The 20,157-nt window shown below is 38.3% G+C and overlaps 2 protein-coding genes and 1 long non-coding RNA gene across 5 annotated transcripts; 2 read left to right on the top strand and 1 right to left on the bottom strand.

The window, feature by feature from the left end:
• Positions 1 to 876: 876 nt before the first annotated feature.
• On the bottom strand, positions 877 to 4,480 carry actb1 (actin, beta 1). The gene is made up of 6 exons (XM_056462686.1): positions 4,372 to 4,480; positions 3,293 to 3,417; positions 2,664 to 2,903; positions 1,867 to 2,305; positions 1,604 to 1,785; positions 877 to 1,521 (listed from the first exon to the last, which is right to left on the bottom strand). The coding sequence occupies exons 2-6, from the start codon at positions 3,413 to 3,415 to the stop codon at positions 1,378 to 1,380; spliced, it is 1,128 nt and encodes a 375-aa protein (XP_056318661.1). The 5' UTR covers positions 3,416 to 3,417; positions 4,372 to 4,480; the 3' UTR covers positions 877 to 1,377.
• Positions 4,481 to 7,189: 2,709 nt separating this feature from the next.
• Positions 7,190 to 9,710, top strand: LOC130220552 (uncharacterized). Of its 3 annotated transcripts, XR_008836207.1 has the most exons (4): positions 7,190 to 7,260; positions 7,348 to 7,493; positions 7,977 to 8,077; positions 9,174 to 9,710. It is a non-coding gene; the product is annotated as an uncharacterized LOC130220552 (long non-coding RNA). The 3 variants fall into 3 exon arrangements; XR_008836205.1 differs by having other exon boundaries at positions 7,977 to 9,710; XR_008836206.1 differs by having other exon boundaries at positions 7,345 to 7,493; positions 7,977 to 9,710.
• Positions 9,711 to 13,526: 3,816 nt separating this feature from the next.
• On the top strand, positions 13,527 to 19,838 carry fscn1b (fascin actin-bundling protein 1b). Its single transcript, XM_056462677.1, has 5 exons — positions 13,527 to 14,470; positions 15,700 to 15,856; positions 18,558 to 18,679; positions 18,765 to 18,935; positions 19,208 to 19,838. The coding sequence occupies exons 1-5, from the start codon at positions 13,642 to 13,644 to the stop codon at positions 19,411 to 19,413; spliced, it is 1,485 nt and encodes a 494-aa protein (XP_056318652.1). The 5' UTR covers positions 13,527 to 13,641; the 3' UTR covers positions 19,414 to 19,838.
• Positions 19,839 to 20,157: the final 319 nt, after the last annotated feature.

The raw sequence follows: 20,157 nt of genomic DNA, 5'->3' as shown, positions 1-20,157 counted from the left end.
TTTGCTTCCAACATTAGATTGTGTATATAACTTTTGACCTCTGCAATCTATCATTTCTGGTCAGTATGGTTTTGTCCAGTGCATACATGTGAAATATAAGCAAAATAAAATGTGGAAAGGGAAACCAATAAACGGAGCTTCATTAGAACTACAGACAAAAGGCCTCAAATAATTACCTTCTTATAAAACGCTTTCATTTTTATGCCTTGTGCTTAATTTTTTTTTGGGGGGGGGAGCGAATATGATGCAAAGACTTTGTGCCAGACTGAGGTGATGTTGTCATTTGCCTTGCTGCTTAAGAATAAAAGCTGTATGGATTGATTTGCAAAATCCTGCATTAATCACCAACAGAACTCAACACATGCATATCCTTTGTATTTGAGGTTTCCTTGCAGACTGAGCATTTTGATGAGTTATTGGGAGCCATGCAGAATTTGATAAATACATTTAACTCTAAGTACTGGTAGTCATAGTTAAGCTATTCAATTAAAATTAAGTGCACTTAAAGGAATATTGACCTTTGATAGTGCGATGGCAATTTTAAAGTCTGCTTTTGAACGTGTTACTCAAGTTTATAAACCTAAAATAGAGTACTTTGTAAGAGTCTATACTAAATGTTTGTACTGTAAAGCTTTAATAAATAAATTTTTTTAAAAAAAGTGTAAATTCATTGGTGATAGTAATGTAGAAGAGATCATGCTGCTTGGCACTGTGACTTGTAAACACTGGCTTCCATTACAAACATCATGACAGGATTTAAAGATGCCACTGAATTTGCATCCACAGAAACAGACTAGAGTACAGTTATGACAATTACAGCTTCACTTGTCACTTTAAATCAGAAAGAGTTTGGACAACTGAGGACAGTAGACATGGTGTGGTTTTACATGTGCACGTTTTATTTGGGTTGACTTGTCAGTGTACAGAGACACCCTGGCTTACATTTTCAAGGGACATCCCCTCTTCACATACCCTAGGGAAGTCCTGCAAGATCTTCACTTTTTAAAAGGTAAAGCTTTCCCCTCATTGCAACAATAACAAACTGGGCCAAGTTTAAGGCTGAAGTACAAAAAGAAAAACAATGTATCGAGTACATAATTTACATAAACACTATAACAAAAAGGTCATGGACGCCCATTGTGAGGAGGGCAAAGTGGTAAACGCTTCTGGAATGACTAAAAGAAATGTACATTGAAGTCCTCTCGGGGAAAGCTCATCCCCCTGTTAGACAACTACCTCCCTTTCCAGTTTCCGCATCCTGAGTCAATGCGCCATACAGAGCAGAAGCCATGCTGATGTCATCTTGTTCGAGAGGTTAAGGTTGGTCGTTCGTTTGAATCTCATTGCATGGCCATTTTAAGGTGGCAACAGTTCTGTTTAGAAGCACTTCCTGTGGACGATGGATGGGCCAGACTCATCGTACTCCTGCTTGCTGATCCACATCTGCTGGAAGGTGGACAGGGAGGCCAAGATGGAGCCACCGATCCAGACAGAGTATTTACGCTCAGGGGGAGCAATGATCTACAAAAGAATGGGGACATTAGCTCATCTGAAATCACTGCAAGTACACAGGTATGAAAGTGAATATGGATAGGTGCATCACCTTGATCTTCATGGTGGAAGGAGCAAGAGAGGTGATCTCCTTCTGCATACGGTCAGCAATGCCAGGGTACATGGTGGTACCTCCAGACAGCACTGTGTTGGCATACAAATCCTTACGGATGTCCACGTCGCACTTCATGATGGAGTTAAAGGTGGTCTCGTGGATACCGCAAGATTCCATACCTGCACCAATGAAAAAAAAGTTAGTCACTGTACAGAGAGCTCATCTGAGGGCTAGTTTAAAATGCATGGCAAGGAACTCACCCAGGAAGGAAGGCTGGAAGAGGGCCTCGGGGCAACGGAAACGCTCATTGCCAATGGTGATGACCTGACCGTCAGGCAGCTCATAGCTCTTCTCCAGGGAGGAAGATGAGGCAGCAGTTCCCATCTCCTGCTCGAAGTCCAGGGCCACGTAGCACAGCTTCTCCTTGATGTCACGGACAATTTCTCTTTCGGCCGTGGTGGTGAAGCTGTAGCCACGCTCTGTCAGGATCTTCATCAGGTAATCTGTCAGGTCACGACCAGCCAGATCCAGACGCAGGATGGCATGGGGAAGAGCGTAACCCTCATAGATGGGCACGGTGTGGGTCACACCATCACCAGAGTCCATCACAATACCAGTAGTACGACCCGAAGCGTACAGGGAGAGCACAGCCTGAATGGCCACATACATGGCAGGGGTGTTGAAGGTCTCGAACATGATCTGTAGAAAGAATAACCGGTTAAAATCAAACTTAAGCTTCAAATCTGCATGGATATGAGTGCAAAACAGGGCAAGAAAGTCTCCGACACACCATGCCAAAACACTCAAGACTGTGGAGAGTTAAGTTAGAAGCTACCATGCAAGAGGGGGAAAAGGAATGAAGGAAATAGGGATGAACCTTTTAAACCTCCCATCAAGAGATCATGGCAAGTGACAGAGCCTAAGAGGAAATGGACAGAAAGGAAGTGAACAAAAGGGAGGGGGGGGGGGGGGGAAGGAGGAAGCCAAATAAGGCAATATGACAAAATTTAAAAAAAAAAAAAAAAAAAAAAAAAAAAAACACAACACAGGAACACACCTGTGTCATCTTCTCCCTGTTGGCTTTAGGATTCAGGGGAGCCTCTGTGAGCAGCACAGGGTGCTCCTCAGGGGCAACACGGAGCTCATTGTAGAAGGTGTGATGCCAAATCTTCTCCATGTCATCCCAGTTGGTCACAATACCGTGCTCAATGGGGTATTTGAGGGTCAGGATACCTCTCTTGCTCTGGGCCTCATCTCCCACATAGGAGTCCTTCTGTCCCATGCCAACCATCACTCCCTAGAGGAAGAAAAAAAAAAAAAAAAGGGATTAAAGCACCAGCTCACAGGAGAAATGAGGAACGGCAAAGAGGAATTAACTTGAAGTTAAATGATAAGGCAAGCTTAACAGATTCACTTGAATTGATTGTAATGAATGTTTAAATTAACTTTTAGTACATCTGAATTTCAAGTGAATTCAAAAAACTAAAATCCAAGTTAAAATTGATTATGCAATTTGATTCTCAGAACAATTAAAAGTTGTGCATTAATAGTTAAACTTTACCATTATCTAAAAAAAAATAAATCAGTTTTAAAAGATGTAAAAAAAAAAAAAAAAAATGCACAACAAATACGAGTTTAATACAGTTAAATATAATTAACATGTGAAAATGATTTATTAAAACGTACCTGATGTCTGGGTCGGCCAACAATGGAGGGGAAAACGGCACGAGGGGCATCATCTCCAGCAAAACCGGCTTTGCACATACCGGAGCCGTTGTCAACGACCAGGGCAGCGATTTCCTCATCCATGGCTGTAGGAGAAAAAAAAAAACGGAACTGTTAAAATATGAATGGGTAGTGTCTCTTGTAGGCGGTGATGACTGAGGGATTTGTGACGTCTGGCCAGTAGGCGGCGCAAAGGCGCAGGGTTGAAACCAAGAGATTTGAGACAAAGGAAGTGGCCAGGCAGCCTCACTATTGCCTTATATGGCAATAAGTTAGAGCAGCTCAATGCCGCCGATTCAGCGCGTGGAATCAGACCAACGGACGCGACCACTCCCTCCCGGTCTCAAAGGCCGAGCTAAGCGCTTTACAACACCACCGGTGAAATCCCGGAGCTCACTAAAACGCTCGAGTCTTGGCTTTTGAAAAGGAAATGAAACGCAACTATTTCAGCAGAAATGGTAACGTTAATGTACTACAAATGCAGCAATCATTTCAACGTCGTGTGACAAGTTTGTGAAATCCCACTAACATTAGACGAACCAGAAACTTTTAAAGCTTTTATACATTTGATCGTTTAAACGAATTAAAACGGCTGTGATGCCGGTTAATGCGTTATAGTAGCCACACCCACCATTCAAACTGCGAAAACCGCCTTTGAGGATACTAACGTTAGGTCACCAAATTCACATTTAAATTAAACCTTACTTTCAAATTAAAGTCAATTTACTAGTAAATATGAATTTAACAAATCGCTTGATGTAGAAAGCTTTACGGTTGAATTCTAACGTTAGCTATGAAATCTGGAACTGCTACCGGTTGAAACCATTAATAAACCACTTAACGTAGAAAAAGCACGAAACAGCATAACTTGTAAACCGTTATAAAAATCAATAGCAAATTACACATTTAAGAAGACCGGACCGAGGCTTTAATTCAAATCACACCAGCAAGCAAAATGAATTATAGCTTTTATAAACAAATCTCCATTACTACTAAATTACTCCAAATACCAGTAAATATTAATATAAATGCACTCTCACCTGTGTATTAGTAGGTTATTGTGAACAAGGGGAGTGAAGATCTTCTCAGCGTGCACTGAAAACTCACAATGCTGAGTGTGAGGTGGGTCACAGCTTTATAGCCGGCACTGCGGCCGGCTCCTTCCATATAAGGTAAACTTTCGGCAGCGAGCGATCTGATTGGCCAGCCGTCGTCCACTTGGCGAGTTTCAAGCTAGTTGCTTGAAATTCAAGTTCTGGGTTGAAATAATGTATGTCAGGGATCGGCGAAAAGGCGAAATAATTTGATAAGGAAATACACGATAAGTTGATTTAACACAGCATTGCCAGATTCATCACTTGAATTAAGGATATGTAAATCATTTGGATTGGAACACAGTTAAATTAGTGTAGGATGCTAGACTTCTTGTCTGGCTTACTTTTAAATAACCTTACATTAAACGTTAGCGAATAACGTCAAATAGTTTATAATCTAATTGAAACTCAAGCGATGCATAAAGTTACATTTATATAAGCTGTACTTGGGCTGCAGGAATGACAGGACGTTTAAACAGCATTACGACATATTGTTTTTATTTTAACACAGTGTTTAAACTTGTAACGTTATTGTATTTTACAGTGTGTTTTAGCACTATAAATGACAACAGTGTGTACACTAACGTTATATAAGAGCCATTATTGGTAGAACAGAGAAGAAATCATTATTTGATTAACATTATACACTAATCTGGTTTACGTTTCAGTTAATTTTAACAGCTAGTTGAAAATGATTCATTTACGATTAGTTCATAAAAAGACATTTTAAGTGTGTCATTTTATTTGGTTAGTTTGATGAACAACGTGGGCGTGGCTCCCATTTAAAGTACAGGTACTTCTCGTGACTGAAACAATGTAAAAGCATATTGAAAAAGTTTTTATTTGTGAACATTGCACTGTTTAACTCAATCGTAGGTTGCTTTTGAGCATAATGCTTTGCTATTTATAATACCATGGATTTAAAGCTGCAGTGGACCAGGAGTCTTTCGGAAATTAATGAAATATTGACTATTGTTTGGTTGTTGCTCGAATCTGCGTCTGTTACATCGCCGCTCGGCTTGTTAAATGCAACCGAATTAAGCATATTTCATTTTATCTGTTTATCTGCAACGCAGGGGATACAAAACAAGGGCACGGTGCTCCATAGAAAACAGCACTTCCTGTCAAGCCGGCTTTTGCGTGATTACGTCATAACCGATGACGTTTTACGCTGCTGCATTACTGGAATCTGAAGAGTGCAAAAATATCAGGCCACATACCCTGTACTTTTAAAAATATTGATAATATAACCTATTAAATAACACTGTATGTCACGGAGGCTTCTTAAATGTTTTGAAGCACAGACTATTCGGCTTACATTTAATAAAGTATAATGTGACACTGATAGGCTAGGCTAATGGCTTCAAGAAAGAAATTAAAATACTAGAAAGGGTTCATATTTAGGTTAAATGAGATCCCAAATTGATTTAATATTACTTTACATTGAAACTATGTTAATATTTCAGCCTATTTATGTTTTTGGAGGGACCAATGGGTCATAAATAGATGTTAATCCCAGTTTTAAATGTCCTGCCTTCAGTTTGGGGAATCTGAGGCGCATGGCAGCACGCACTATCCAGGGCGCTTTGCAATTCTTGTATTATCTTATCAGCATGAAACCAAAAAAAAAAAAAAGACTTAAGTTATGCATTTAATGTTAAAATCTTCACAAGCTATATGGCTATTGAAACGTCACTAGGAGCAGGCTATGTCAGGACTTGATATGCAGTCTGGTGTGTGATTTATATAGTGACGAAAGCAGCTTGTTACAGAAGATGGCTGGAATGATGTTTCTAACAGCAGTGACACCCAATACATCTGTCCACTCCTTAATCTGTCCATTCTTAAATGTTAAATGCAGACATTTTGAAGCACAGACTAGTTTAAATGTGTAGTTAGGCTATTAGCAACAAATCATCATATCATGGTAGAAACCAAAATACTAGAAAGAGTTCCTATTTAGGCTAAATGAGATCCCAAATTGATTTGATATGACTTTACATTGAAATATGTAAATCCTTTAACCTATTCAGGTTTATTAGGAGGCCAGGGGGTCATAAATAGATGTTAATCTCAGTTTTAAATGTCCTGCCTTTAGCATAGGCAATCTGAGACGCGTGGCAGCACGCCTTATCCAGGGTGCTTTGCAATTCTTGTCTTATCTTATCAGCATGAAACCAAAAAGAGGACTAAATTGTGCATTTAATGTTAAAATCTTCAGGAGCTATGGTCATTGAAATGTCAGCAGGGCTATGTGACCACTTGATAAACTTTCTGGTGTGTGATTTATCTAGTGACGAAAGCAGCTTGTCATCAGAAGATGGATGGAATGATGCTTCTAACAGGATGACACCCAATACGTCTGCCCACCCCCACATCCTAGGCGTGCAGTGATATAAATATTGAATTTTGACTACCTATAGACCGTTCCCACAGGTGACTCAACAACTGTGTAAACTTAATGTCATACCTATAGCTCACTGAGCCATATAGAAAAGATAAACTTCATCACTGAGGTGAATGAGTCATAGGTACAGTTTATTACCTCATAATTATTTCACAAAGTGCTCTACATTCCTGATACCGGGCCCATTCTTTCCTGGGTGTGTGAGTTTCAGCTTGGTGTTTAGAGTGGAGGGGAGTTTCTTTCTGCTGTTGAAGAAATCTGAAAATCATAGACTTCCATGTTTGTTTTTCCTACTATGCAAGTGAATGGTGACAGGTTTTTAGCTTTCCTCAAAATATCTTCTTTTGTGTTTTAAACAGAAGGAAGAAACCCTTTAAGGTTTTTAACCACTTGAGGAAGAGTAAAGAGCGAGAAAGTGTCATATTTGGGTGAACTGTCTCTTTATGATTCCTAGTAAGTGTTGCATATGTGTTTATGATAACTTTTTGATTTCCTATCATTTCTGTCATCAGCAGATTACTGAAGCCCTTATAAGGATGTTTCAAACAGAAAGAGGAAGAGGAAGAGAGAGAGGCGACTTTAAGTGTTACAGCAGCCACAGCACAATGTGACAAATCTGAGAGGAAGTCGCAGAAGCTTCTATCCAAAAAGCAAATATATAGTAAGCAAAGCTAATTTTAGGAGACCTGTGGAAATAAGTCTAGCATATAAACTCTGTGGTAAACTTGTAAAGCATGATTGCTTGTTCGTTTATTAGTCTGAGCAGCTGTTTTGACATATGGGTGTGTTTTATTGTGATGGGAGCTTGCATAGATGTACACACAGTAACTAAAACTGATTTTCTTCCAAAGCCATAGGTCACTGAAAAATATGAAGGAAATGAGATAACCTTTGTGTTGTGTCTTGTTTGCTGAGACACTTTGTTCAGGGCCCCTTTAAGAGATATTCAGCCAATCTCCTTATAAGGCAATCTGTGGATGAGTCACATGGTGTAGTACTTTGCAACCAAGGCGAAGTCATGTGACTTACAGCGGAAATTAGCCAGAGTGATTGAGAGTCTTTGCTTCTCTCTTGTCATTGCTTTTATTAAATGTTGTCGTTTTCTAATTTGCTGAACAATTGCTATGTTGTTTACTGTATACAGCTCAGGAGAATGGAAGAACACAATAAGATTGCACAGAGAAGTGGCCTACTGACTGTCTCCACCCATCAGACCTGGAGCACCCTATATGGAAACACCGACAGGTAACAAACTCACAGTGTTCTGATGGGATGGACTGGTGGAGGCTGCTTGCTCTAAGCACTGAAACAGGTAGAGTCCTAATATGGAAATATAACCAAAATGAGATTGACAGATGGGAACTAAGAGTGACTGATGTAATACACAACATTTACACATCGAATACATGTTTCAAGTGGTTCATAGAAGAAAAATAATAACTTTCTTCTGAAAATAATCTTTTTTCAGCATTCATTTCCCCCTGAAGAACATCTCGTGCAATGGAAATGTTCTGTGGGTGTCAAATGTTCTTGATGGAATCATCAATGCCTAAAAAACATCATTAGTTTACTTTCATGCAATTATTTTAATATGTCTTCCACAAGTACAAACAATGCAGGTATTTTTATTGGCTGGCAATGTGTCAGTTGCTTACTTTAGGGGCATGTCAGAGCTCAGTGCTTTGCATTTAGTTGAGATATGTGGAAGAAGCCAGCATTATTTAGTATAATTAGGCTGTTGCACCCTAAAGGTTCTAAATTGGTGTTTTTTTTTTTGCCAAAATGCCATAGAAGAACCATGTTTGTTTCTCTAAAGAACCTTTCAGCAAACTCTTCTAAAGGATTTTTTTGTTAAGAGCATTTTATATCACATAAAGATCTTTTTTTCCACTGTTGAAGAACCTTCTGTTCAATGGAATTATCTATGGATTTTAAAGGTTCTTCATGAAATCAGTGATGTCAAAAAATAACTTTTTTTTTAAAGAAGGTAATGGACAATGTAAATAAAATCAAGAAGAAGTCAAGAAAGAACTATTGCACCCTAAAAATGAATACAATGTATAGGGTTACAAAAGTATGTCTGCTAAAAAGGAGAGGAAGGCAGTATTTAGTAGCTGTCATTCCAGGAATGTAAATGTGTCAGAACATGCTCAAACTCAGGCATTTAAAGATTCAGTTTCTCTTTACGCACACAGTGAAATTAGGTAAAGGAGATTCTGCATGTTAGCTGTTTCTCTTAGTGAAAATTCAGTTATTTGATTGGAACAATATATAGATGGGAAACTTTACTTTCTGGATGCATCGTGTATTATATTCATTCATTCATTCATTTTCTTTTCAGCTTAGTCCCTTTATTAATCTGGGGTCGCCACAACGGAATGAACCGCCAACTTATCAGCAAATGTTTTATGCAGCCGATGCTCTTCCAGCTGCAACCCAATCACTGTGAAACATCCATACACACTCATTCGCACACATACACTACGGACAGTTTAGCTTACCCAATTCACCTATACCACATGTTTTTTTGGACTTGTGGGGGAAACCGGAGCACCCGGAGGAAACCCACGTGAACATGCAAACTCCACACAGAAATGCCAACTGACCCAGCCGAGGCGCAAACCAGCAACCTTCTTGCTGTGAGGTGATTGTGCTACCCACTGTGCCACCGTGCTGCCTGTGAATTATATTATGTGGTTTAAAAATCATGTAAATATTTTAAGAATTATACACTATCATTCAAGTCTTTTTTTAAAGAAATCGATACGTTTATGTAGGAAGGATGAATTTAATTTGTTCATGGTGCGTCATGAATATATTATTCACAATTAATAATCACATTTTTAAATAATTAAATAAAAGACGTTCTATTTTTAAAGGATTTGTGTGTTTTTTTTTACAGTTTACACAAAAATATTAAGCAGCACAGCCTTTTCAAAACAAAAGAAATCAGCACATCAGAATCATATCTGAAGGATCACATGACACTGAAGACTATAGTAATGATGCCTGAAATGTTTTTAATTCAGGTTAATGCATGCGTTCATCTTAGTACTTGCCAGGGGCAGATTTAACTAATAAGCAAATCTGTGGGCCACCAATAAATATCTAGAAGTAAATAAAAAAACTTATATTATAAATTAAAAATAAATCAATTATACCTATAAACTGTATTTAACATTGTTTTCTATCATATTGTGTATAGTGAAAGAATTTTTTACATAATTAAATATTATTTAATATACACTAAAATATAATAATAATGTAATGTTATGTAATAATAATATTATAAAATAAAATATCCAGCACACCAATCATGGAGCAGTCCAGCAGTCACATTTATTAACACAAATAAATAAATAAATAAATAAATAAATAAATAAATAAATAAAAGTTATAGTATGTATATATATATATATATATATATATATATATATATATATATATATATATATATATATATATATATATATATATATACACACACACACACACTATTTTGTGTTGTAAATTCGTTTTTAGAAAACTAATTATTTAAAATGTAAAGATTGCATTATAAAACATAAAAAAATATTGAGTAATATAAAAAACTGCTAAATAAATTGTGGCTGAATAATATTATAAATTCATTAAAAGTTGTTGAAATTTTAGTCATCAACTACATTTTCTACAGGAACAAATTCCAGAAATAATTAGAATTTTACCACAATATCATCAGCAGAGAGAGCTGTTGAGTCTGTAACAATCATACTTTTGATGCGAAATTAGTTTCAAGATAAGGATTCTTTGACTTCTTGGAATAGCTGTCTTGGGCACAAACCTCCAGCCGACAGAACAGAGATCCATCTTTTTGACTTTATTTACTTGATGTCTTTGAACAAAGTGGAATGCGACATATCCAATAATTCTAGACCTCAAGTAAAAAAATACGGCACATTATACATCAAACTATGTTAAAACGGATGTATTCTGCTACTTATTTTTTATTAACTGTGTAGGATAAACCTAAACCTATAGCTTGCAGCATTATATTTAAGGATGCTAATTCACTTAATGGTCTCATTAGTTGGGTTTGACAGATAACATTGTGCATCACTTATGCCACTTCATTAGCAGATAGAGATTACAGGCACAACTGTCAAAGCTGAACTGACAGATCATTCTGGAAGCCTGGAAGCAGGTCGTGAGTGTGTATCTCTGGGCCACACAAGAGTTCAGCTCATTAAAAGAGCAAATGAAGCTTGTTTAATTAGTTCCTCCTATGTATGTGAATGCAAACATAGCTATTTTGGGGTCTGCTTTAGGCAGTGAGTCGTGTTAATCATCAGTGTAAATGTAGGGTAACATTTAATTTTTGTCACCGAGATAATACAGTTCCATACAGTGCATTCATTCATTCTCCTTCGGCTTAGTTCCTTGATTATTATGGGGTGCCACAGCGGAATGGACCACCAACTATCCCAGCATACTTTTTACGCAGCGGATGCTCTTCCGGCTGCATCTCAGTACTGGGAAACACCTATACACTCTTGCATTCACACACTACGGGCAATTTACTTCATCTTTGGACTGTAGAAGGAAACCCACACGAACATGGGGAGAACATGCAAACTCCACACAGAAACACTTGAACCAGCTACTTTCTTGCTATGAGGCGGCAGTGCTAACCACTGAGCCGCCCCATACAGTGCAGTGCATTCCCTCTCAAACACTGAAACACATTAATAATGAATTATCCCTGAAACGCAATCAATAATACCTCTTGATTACCTACTGATATTCATGCAGAAGAGCGAAGGAGAGAATATGAGGGAAGAGATTTAATTTCCATCAAACACTAAGCCGAGCATGAAGGACTCGATCAATATCCTGTCCTTTACAAGAAGAGGAAAGCTGCTGTTTGCCCTGAAAATAACCCGAGCCGGTTCCTGCTTCCTTCATTCAGCAGAGGAAACATCCACATTCAGTATTTTTATAGAGTTTTTATAGGGTATAAATCCACAGAGAGCAGTCTGCCTCTGAAATCTAGCTTTGCCAGCGTCGTAATCATTATTCTGCGATATAGTAGTGAGATAATAAGAGTATAAAGAGTAAAGTAAGCCCCTATACACACAGGAAATCTTAAAAGTTTCATAAGGATGTCATGGATGGATGTTTTTCATTTATTTATGCTGTTGAATTGCATTGATTTATTGGAAACCCGATCCCTTTAGTTTTTTTTGAAGTTGAGTGACTTTTATTGACATCTTTGTTAGTTTAAAACTGTAATGTTCTGTCTAGATTGCAAGCTGAAAGTGAACTCTGGGATTTGTAGTTCCTAAAATGCTTTGCATGATGATCACTCAACTTGTTTTCCTGAGTCGCACAATGAGAAGTTTTACATTATGTCCATAAATAATTCAGTTATCATAAACAATTTATTTATGAAGGATGGAAACTTGTTGGAGTCTTTTTAGAGATGAAGATCCCAAGGTTTTTTTTAGCCACAGGGAGTCAGAAATGTGGATTAGCATGACAACCTTGCGTTTACATGAGGCATATAACGGGGTGAGGAGCGCCCCCTTCTGGCTTTCTCGGAATATTTCTCCTACACATTGACCAGACAATCCCTCAGTCAAATGCTACAGGTTGACAGCTGTTGCGGAAGACCTCAGTGTCAAATACTCCTGGGTCTTGGTTTCCTGGCTTAAATTTCAATAGTAATTGTTGTAGTCATTTTGAAAAAGCCACACAGACCTACATACATACTTGAAGTATTTATTTTTTATTTCTCCATGAGGTTGTAGTAAATTAATTATGTTTTTGTTTGTGAGCCCTCTTTAAAAAGAACTGTTTAATTATTAAATGGACACTTACGGTGTATAGTGTACAAATCTTATATATATATATATATATATATATATATATATATATATATATATATATATATATATATATATATATATATATATATATATATTTCTTTTAAAGCACACCTTAAAACATTGTTTTCATTCATTTTTGTCAAACATTCACACCAGTCATGTGGACCAATATTTATAATTTGACACATGTAATGGGTATCATTTTAATTGCAGATTATATAACATTAAATAGCCTATATTTCTTTTTTGAATAGTAAACTGCTACCTAAAATTGCAAATGTCTAATTACAAAAAGGCTAAAATATTTCAATACAAAACACAACACTTGCATAAAAGACGAAATTGCATAAAAGGATTAACTTGATGAAAAGCTGGGCCCAAAAGCAGTTTTTAGTTTATACTGAAACAGATTTTTAAGTCTTCATTTTTTTAAATTTGAAGAGCCAAAAACATTGCATTCGGTTTTTGTATTTATGCTCTTTTAAACCAGCTATTGTTTATATAAGAATGTCCTTTAGAGATTTTTTAATTGTATTATTTATTTTTGTTAACAAAAGGAGGCAGTTTAAAATTGATCTGTTCTTCCCATAGCAACAGCAGCGAGATGACGTGGGTTTGTAGCGGCTACACACATTGCATTTTATTGAGTGAATTAAAGGGTGCAAACAGCTGTGCAGATCAGTGCAGATTTAGAATGTGGAATAAAAAAGCAAGACATTTAAAAGTTTACATACAGCCTACATATCAGCATCATACACACTCTCTCTACCACACAATCTCTCTCTCTCTCTCTCTCTCTCTCTCTCTCTCTCTCTCTCTCTCTCTCTCTCTCTCTCTCTCTCTCTCTCTCTCTCTCTCTCTCTCTCTCTCATCCTTGTCACACCCACTACTCTTCAGAACCGCTGCTCGATCCTCACCGAACCGTGAAATCTACCGAGCTCCAGCATGTCTTCAGAAGGAATAGGCGAGACGCTGGTGATTCGGTTCGGCCTGATAAACGCCGATAACAAATATCTGACAGCGGAGATGTTTGGTTTTAAAATCAACGCCTCCGCGAGCTCCATGAAGAAGAAGCAGGTGTGGACGCTGGAGCAGTCCGGGGACCACGGAGACTCCAATGCTGTGTTCATCAAAAGCCACTTGGGTCGATACCTCGCCTCCGACAAGGACGGCAAGGTGACCGCGGACAGCGAGCAGCCCGGCCCGGACTGTCGGTTCCTCGTGATCGCCCATGACGACGGCCGGTGGTCCCTGCAGTCCGAGCCCCACGCGCGCTACCTGGGCGGGACCGAGGACCGGATCGCGTGCTTTGCGCAAAGCATCTCTCCTGCGGAGAAGTGGAACGTGCACCTGGCCGTGCATCCGCAGGTCAACGTGTATAGCATCGCGCGTAAGCGGTACGCGCACCTGTGCGCCGACAGGAACGAGCTCGCCGTGGACCGCGACGTGCCGTGGGGTGTGGACTCTCTTCTCACGCTCGTGTATCTGGACCACCGCTATCACCTGCAGACCGCCGACAACCGCTTCCTCTCGTGCGGCGGAGCCCTGACAGCCAAACCGGACCGGGACACCGGCTTCACACTGGAATTTCGCGCGGGGAAGGTGGCTTTCCGGGACGCCACGGGAAAATACATCGCGCCTACGGGCCCCACCGGGACCATGAAGTCGGGCAGGAGCGCGCGTGTTGGCAAAGATGAGCTGTTTGTCCTCGAGCAAAGTCACGGGCAAGTGGTGCTCACCGCCAGCAATGACAGAAACATCTCCATGCGCCAGGGTAAGATGCCAATGCAGCATGCTCACTCATTAATATTAATAATACCTATGGAGCATCTTTTACCTCATGCAAATGTTTTGGATTAAGTAAATAATCTAAAACAGCAGGCTGCTCTTTATGTCTTCTAAAACTTTCCAATTAGCAGCACACTGAAAAAAATTATTCAAAGATGATTCCTTGGATTTACTCAATTTTTTTACGTTAAGTGGTTGTAAACAATTTATTTGGGCTGAATTTAAACAAACAAATTAAGTTGAACATTATTAAATTTAATTTGTTTAAATTCAACACAAATAAATTGTTTGCAACAGTTTTGCATGCAACACTTTTTTCAGTGCACTTCAACGTTTTCAGCTTGTGTAAAATAATTGTCTCATCTTAGCAAATACCAATCAAACGCAAAAAAAGTAAAATAGAAAAACTCTTAAAACGCAATAAATAATAATAATAATAATAATAATAAACAAAACCAAATTGTTTATAACTTCTGACATACTCTTAACTGTTAAGTTTTTCTTTCTAGCCGAGCCGGATTATCACAGAATAATGTTTGTTCTCGAGAACCTTACAGTACTAGAAAACTAAAGTTCTTGAAAGGACATTATTTTTAAGGAATATTTTAAGAACCCTTTAATCTAAAAATAACTAATTGTGAAGAAAGGTTTGATGGATCATCCCTGATACCTATAAAGAATATTTTGAATAGTGTGCTTTTACAATAAATGTGTGCACGATGTAGAAAAGCACCATCAGAGTCTGGTATGTAACACAAAAGAGATTTCAACAATCCCTCCTCTATTCTGCTCCCATTTCTTTAACATTTCATCCTTGCAATATTTTTTAAATGTATTTTTCCCCTTTCAAAAATAACATTTTCCGTAGTGTAAACAACATTTTCTGAATAGTTTATTTCCACTATCAAAGACCTTTTGTGTAGTATAACAATTCTGTGTGTTTCTTTAAAGGTTCTTTAACCATCAGTGCCAATAAAGATTTAATTTTAAAGAGTGTAATTTTTATGTTATAACAGGAGTGATAGAAATCAAAATATTATTTAATACAACAAAGTCACATTTCAGGATAAACCTGAAAAATAGTTCAGGACGCAAATGAGGTTAACCTGTCCTTGAATATAACAGATGCACATTTCCACTTTTTATGAGAACATCTGTCTGCTATTTATCATCATTGATTAACATCGCTCTCTCTGAAATCCCACTGTATTTCAGGAGTTGATTTATCAGCAAATCAGGATGAGGAGTCTGATCAGGAGGTGTTTCAGATGGAGATGGACAGAGAGAGCAAGCGCTGTGCCTTCAGGTCTTTCAATGGGAGATACTGGAGTCTCACCTCGAGTGGAGCCATCCAGTGCTCTGCTTTAACCAAGTGAGAAAAATCCACTATACTAGAAGACCAGACACAGGGTAGAAAAGCAGCTTAGCATGTTTCTGTCTCAAAGATCACTTGCTGATTGAACCATATGGCAAAAGGAATTAATACAGGCAACAGGGAATGCAAACAGAACAGATTGTCTTGTGGAGATGTTTGTCTGTCATCTGTTTACTCAAGTTTTAAACTATATATAGCTGTGGGATATATTCAGTTATTATCAGTTCTCTGGATGTGCCAATAACTTATGTTTTGAGGACAATGTCATTCTTTTTTTAATTTTATAATGATAACATGTTTACATTTTTAAAGAATATACATATATATATTCTTCTTTTTTCAATTATTTCCCAAATTATATTTAAGAGAGCCAGGAATTTTTCACAGTATTTCCGTTAATATTGTTTTTAGTTTTTAAAACCATTTTAAGATCAATATTATTAGCCCTTAAGCAATATCTATTTTCAATTGTCTACAGAACAAGCCATCATGATACAGTGGGTTGCCAAATTACCGTAACTTGCCTAATTAACCTAGTTAAGGCGTTACATTGTACTTTAAGCTGAATACTTTAGTGTCTTCAAAAATATCTAGTAAAAAATATTTTGTACTTTCATCATGGGAAAGATAAAAGAAATGAGTTATTAGAAATGAGTTATTAAAACTATTATGTTTAGAAATGTGTTGAAAAAGATCTTCTTTCCATTAAACAGAAACGAGAACTCAACTGTAGATATATGAGCAATATCACACGAGTAGCAGTGTACAGCTACATCGCACTGCTATGAGTGTGATATTGCAGCCTGATCTCACGAGAAAACGTAAGTATTTTATGTTTTGTCAGTTTAGTGGCTAATTCGAACGAGTTCAGTCATACGAAATTGTTCGATTTTAAAAAGGAGGCGTGGCACCTAACCCCACCCCTAAACCCAACCGTCATTGGGGGATGAGCAAATCGAACTAAATTGTACGAATTAGTTCGTACGAATTAGCCACTAAATCAAAAAGTTACGAATTTCTGTGAGATTGTGTAGGATATTGCGTTTATAAAACAGTTCGATGGCATAATCATGTTTATAAAAAAGTAAATCAAACACGGGGAGTCTACAAACCCTTTTTTAAGAGGAACTACTTTCTTCCGCCGTTCATTCACATCTGCTGCTGACGTCAGAACAGCAGAAACCGTTGCTACTTCAACAACGTCACCTTAGAGCTATTTGAATGATTCTCTAGCGTAATGTCTAAAGTGATGATGAAACAGGTGATTTTGCTCACATTTTAAGATTATGAGGAAGAACAGCATGAAATGCCATCAGTCTACAGAGATTTCCCAGTATTTCTCAGTTCAATCGGGAGATCACAATAGTTAACCCAGAAAAAAGCCAAAGCAACGCAATCACTGGCGGATTACTGCTGTGTTTGCGATAAGGAAAATCATGCGGGCATTTCTTCTTTTTTTATTTTTACTGAACTAGTCTGCAGTAACAAAAACAGAGGAGACGCATTCAAAAACAAACAGTAAGAGCGAAGTGACGCGAGTTGAACGTTTTGTGCGATTGACGTGCTTAACGCATGTATCATGCATTTCGTGCGAATCGTTTGAGTTTAAAAACCTGAACTTCAGCAGTCACTTCGCGCCGCGTAAACCAATTATGAGCGTTGTCTTGTAGGGACGTGATTCTGATGTGCCTGTTGTTGGTGTCCCGGGGGAAAATCCTCCTGCCGACAACCGGACAACAGTTCATCAAACTAAGCTCGGCTCAGTCTTAAGCACCGCTTAAAGCTCCATCATCCAGGTTAAGTTTCTGGAGGAGTTGATGAACTCACAGAGCTGGGTGCACCTCTGAAAGGATCTAAATGAATCGCAGATGTTTTTCAGTCTTCATAAAGCACATACACACAGCTACTCTCTCAATAAAATCCATGTTAGCCATATAGCATTGAATCTAGTCACCGGACGGACAGAAGCCCTGCCCATGACGCGAATCCGCGTCTATTGTGAAGTGAATTTGACGTGTGAATGAATCGGATTTGGGGCAGCACGGTGGCGCAGTGGGTAGCACAATTGCCTCACAGCAAGAAGGTCGCTGGTTTGAGCCCCGGCTGGGTCAGTTGGCATATCTGTGGCTGGGTCAGTTTGCGGTTTCCTCCGGGTGCTCCGGTTTACCCCACAAGTCCAAAAACATGTGGTATATGTGTATTGGGTATATTGTCTGTAGTGCATGTGTGTGAATGAGTGGATATTTCCCAGTGATGGGTTGCAGCTTGAAGGGTACCGCTGCGTAAAACATATGCTGGATCAGTTGCCGGTTCATTCCGCTGTGGCGACCCTAGATAAATAAAGGGACTAAGCTGAAAGGAAAATGAACGAATGAAGCGAGTAAACTCAGAATGTTCATGGATCTATTTACGTTCCGCGTCTGGTGTGAACACAGCATTAGGGCTTATTATGCGGTCTCTGTCGCCATCTTGTGGTGGAACATCAACCGTCTTTGCTCTGCTCAGTATGACAGGCTGATGGATGCCGACATGCTGTATCTCTGAAATTATAAATATTTAAAATAGGCACTATTATACCTTAAAAAATAAAACAAAAACCCAACTTGACTTTTAGCAGATACATTTATTTAAAGTAATAATTGCTCAGTTGACCAGAAATGTACATTAGAGACTAAATCTAATTGTTGTTTATATCCAGATCTCCCAGTTGTTTCTTCGACCTGGAGTGGAAAGGCTCAAAAGTGGCACTGAAGGCCAGCAATGGCAAATATCTGGCAGCCAAGAAAAACGGACAGCTGGCAGCCGCGGTGGACTCTGCAGGTCTGAACGGCTTCATACATATATTTCAGATATTGATCATAGGTAACAGTGTACTGTGTGTAGAGTAGCTGGTGTTGTTTTACAGGTGAACAGGAGGAGTTTGTGTTGAAGCTCATCAACAGGCCGCTGATCGTGCTGCGCGGTGAACATGGCTTTATTGGCTGCCGCAAACAAGGAACTGGTACACTCGATTCCAACCGATCTTCCTACGATGTCTTCCAGTTAGAGTACAACAACAATGCATACAGCCTCAGAGGTGAGTGACAGAGCCAACAGTTACTCCTGATGCATTACTGACAGCTGGTAAGATGTAAAAACAATTCCTTAAAGAAGCTGAATGGATATATGTCACTGCATTCACCATATATAAGGAAATGCCAACTGGCCCAGCTCAGACTCGAACCAGCGACCTTCTTGCTGTGAGGCGACAGTGCTAACGACTGAGCCACTGTGCTGCCACCCCCTTTTTTGTTGCCTTAATAGAGTCCTATGAGCTTTCCTAAATTGTGTGTTTGTGTGATATTTCAGACTCCGCGGGGAAGTACTGGATGGTGGAGTCAGACGGCGCTGTGATCAGCAGTGGTGCGGCTCCTGTCTATTTCCACTTTGAGTTCTGCGATTTTAACAAAGTGGCTATTAAGACGAAGGAGGGCAAGTATCTTAAGGGAGACCATGCTGGAGTGCTGAAAGCCAGCGCTCAGGGCATTGCTGATGCCACATTGTGGGAATACTGAGAAACATTCATGAAGCAACACAGACAAACAAACGTGTGCTCTTTTCAATATTTCAACTAAACACATTCTCTATAGCACAAGCAGACAGTCGTCATATCACACAACACAATTACAATACATCTCAATATTCGTCTTTAAGGCACAAAACCACATTTGAATGTAAAAGTACAAACAAATGCACAATTTGTCTTTGGTTTAAAGGGGTAGTTCACTCAGAAATCTACATTCTGTTATCATTTATGTTTCAAACTTGAGGATCACAAATGAAGATATGTTTCCTTTTTCATGGAGCCAGACCAGTCTCAAAAATAATACATTTATAATAATAAAATTCATACACAATTCACATTAACAACATTTACACCAAGGCAATTCGTAAATACACAATTCCAATTCGTAAATTTAAAACACTATTCGTAAATACACAAAACCCAATTTGTAAATTTAAAACACGATTCGTAAATACACAATTCCAATTCGTAAATTTAAAAAACAATTCGTAAATACACAAAACCCAATTTGTAAATTTAAAACACGATTCGTAAATACACAAAACACAATTAGAAAATTTAAAACACGATTCGTAAATACACAAAACACAATTAGAAAATTTAAAACACGATTCGTAAATACACAAAATACAATTAGAAAATTTAAAACACGATTCGTAAATACACAAAATACAATTAGAAAATTTAAAACACGATTCGTAAATACACAAAATACAATTAGAAAATTTAAAAC

Source organism: Danio aesculapii, chromosome 1 (assembly GCF_903798145.1).
Source record: "Danio aesculapii chromosome 1, fDanAes4.1, whole genome shotgun sequence".
Taxonomy (NCBI): Eukaryota; Metazoa; Chordata; class Actinopteri; order Cypriniformes; family Danionidae; genus Danio; species Danio aesculapii.
This window is presented reverse-complemented; position numbering and strand designations above follow the sequence as displayed.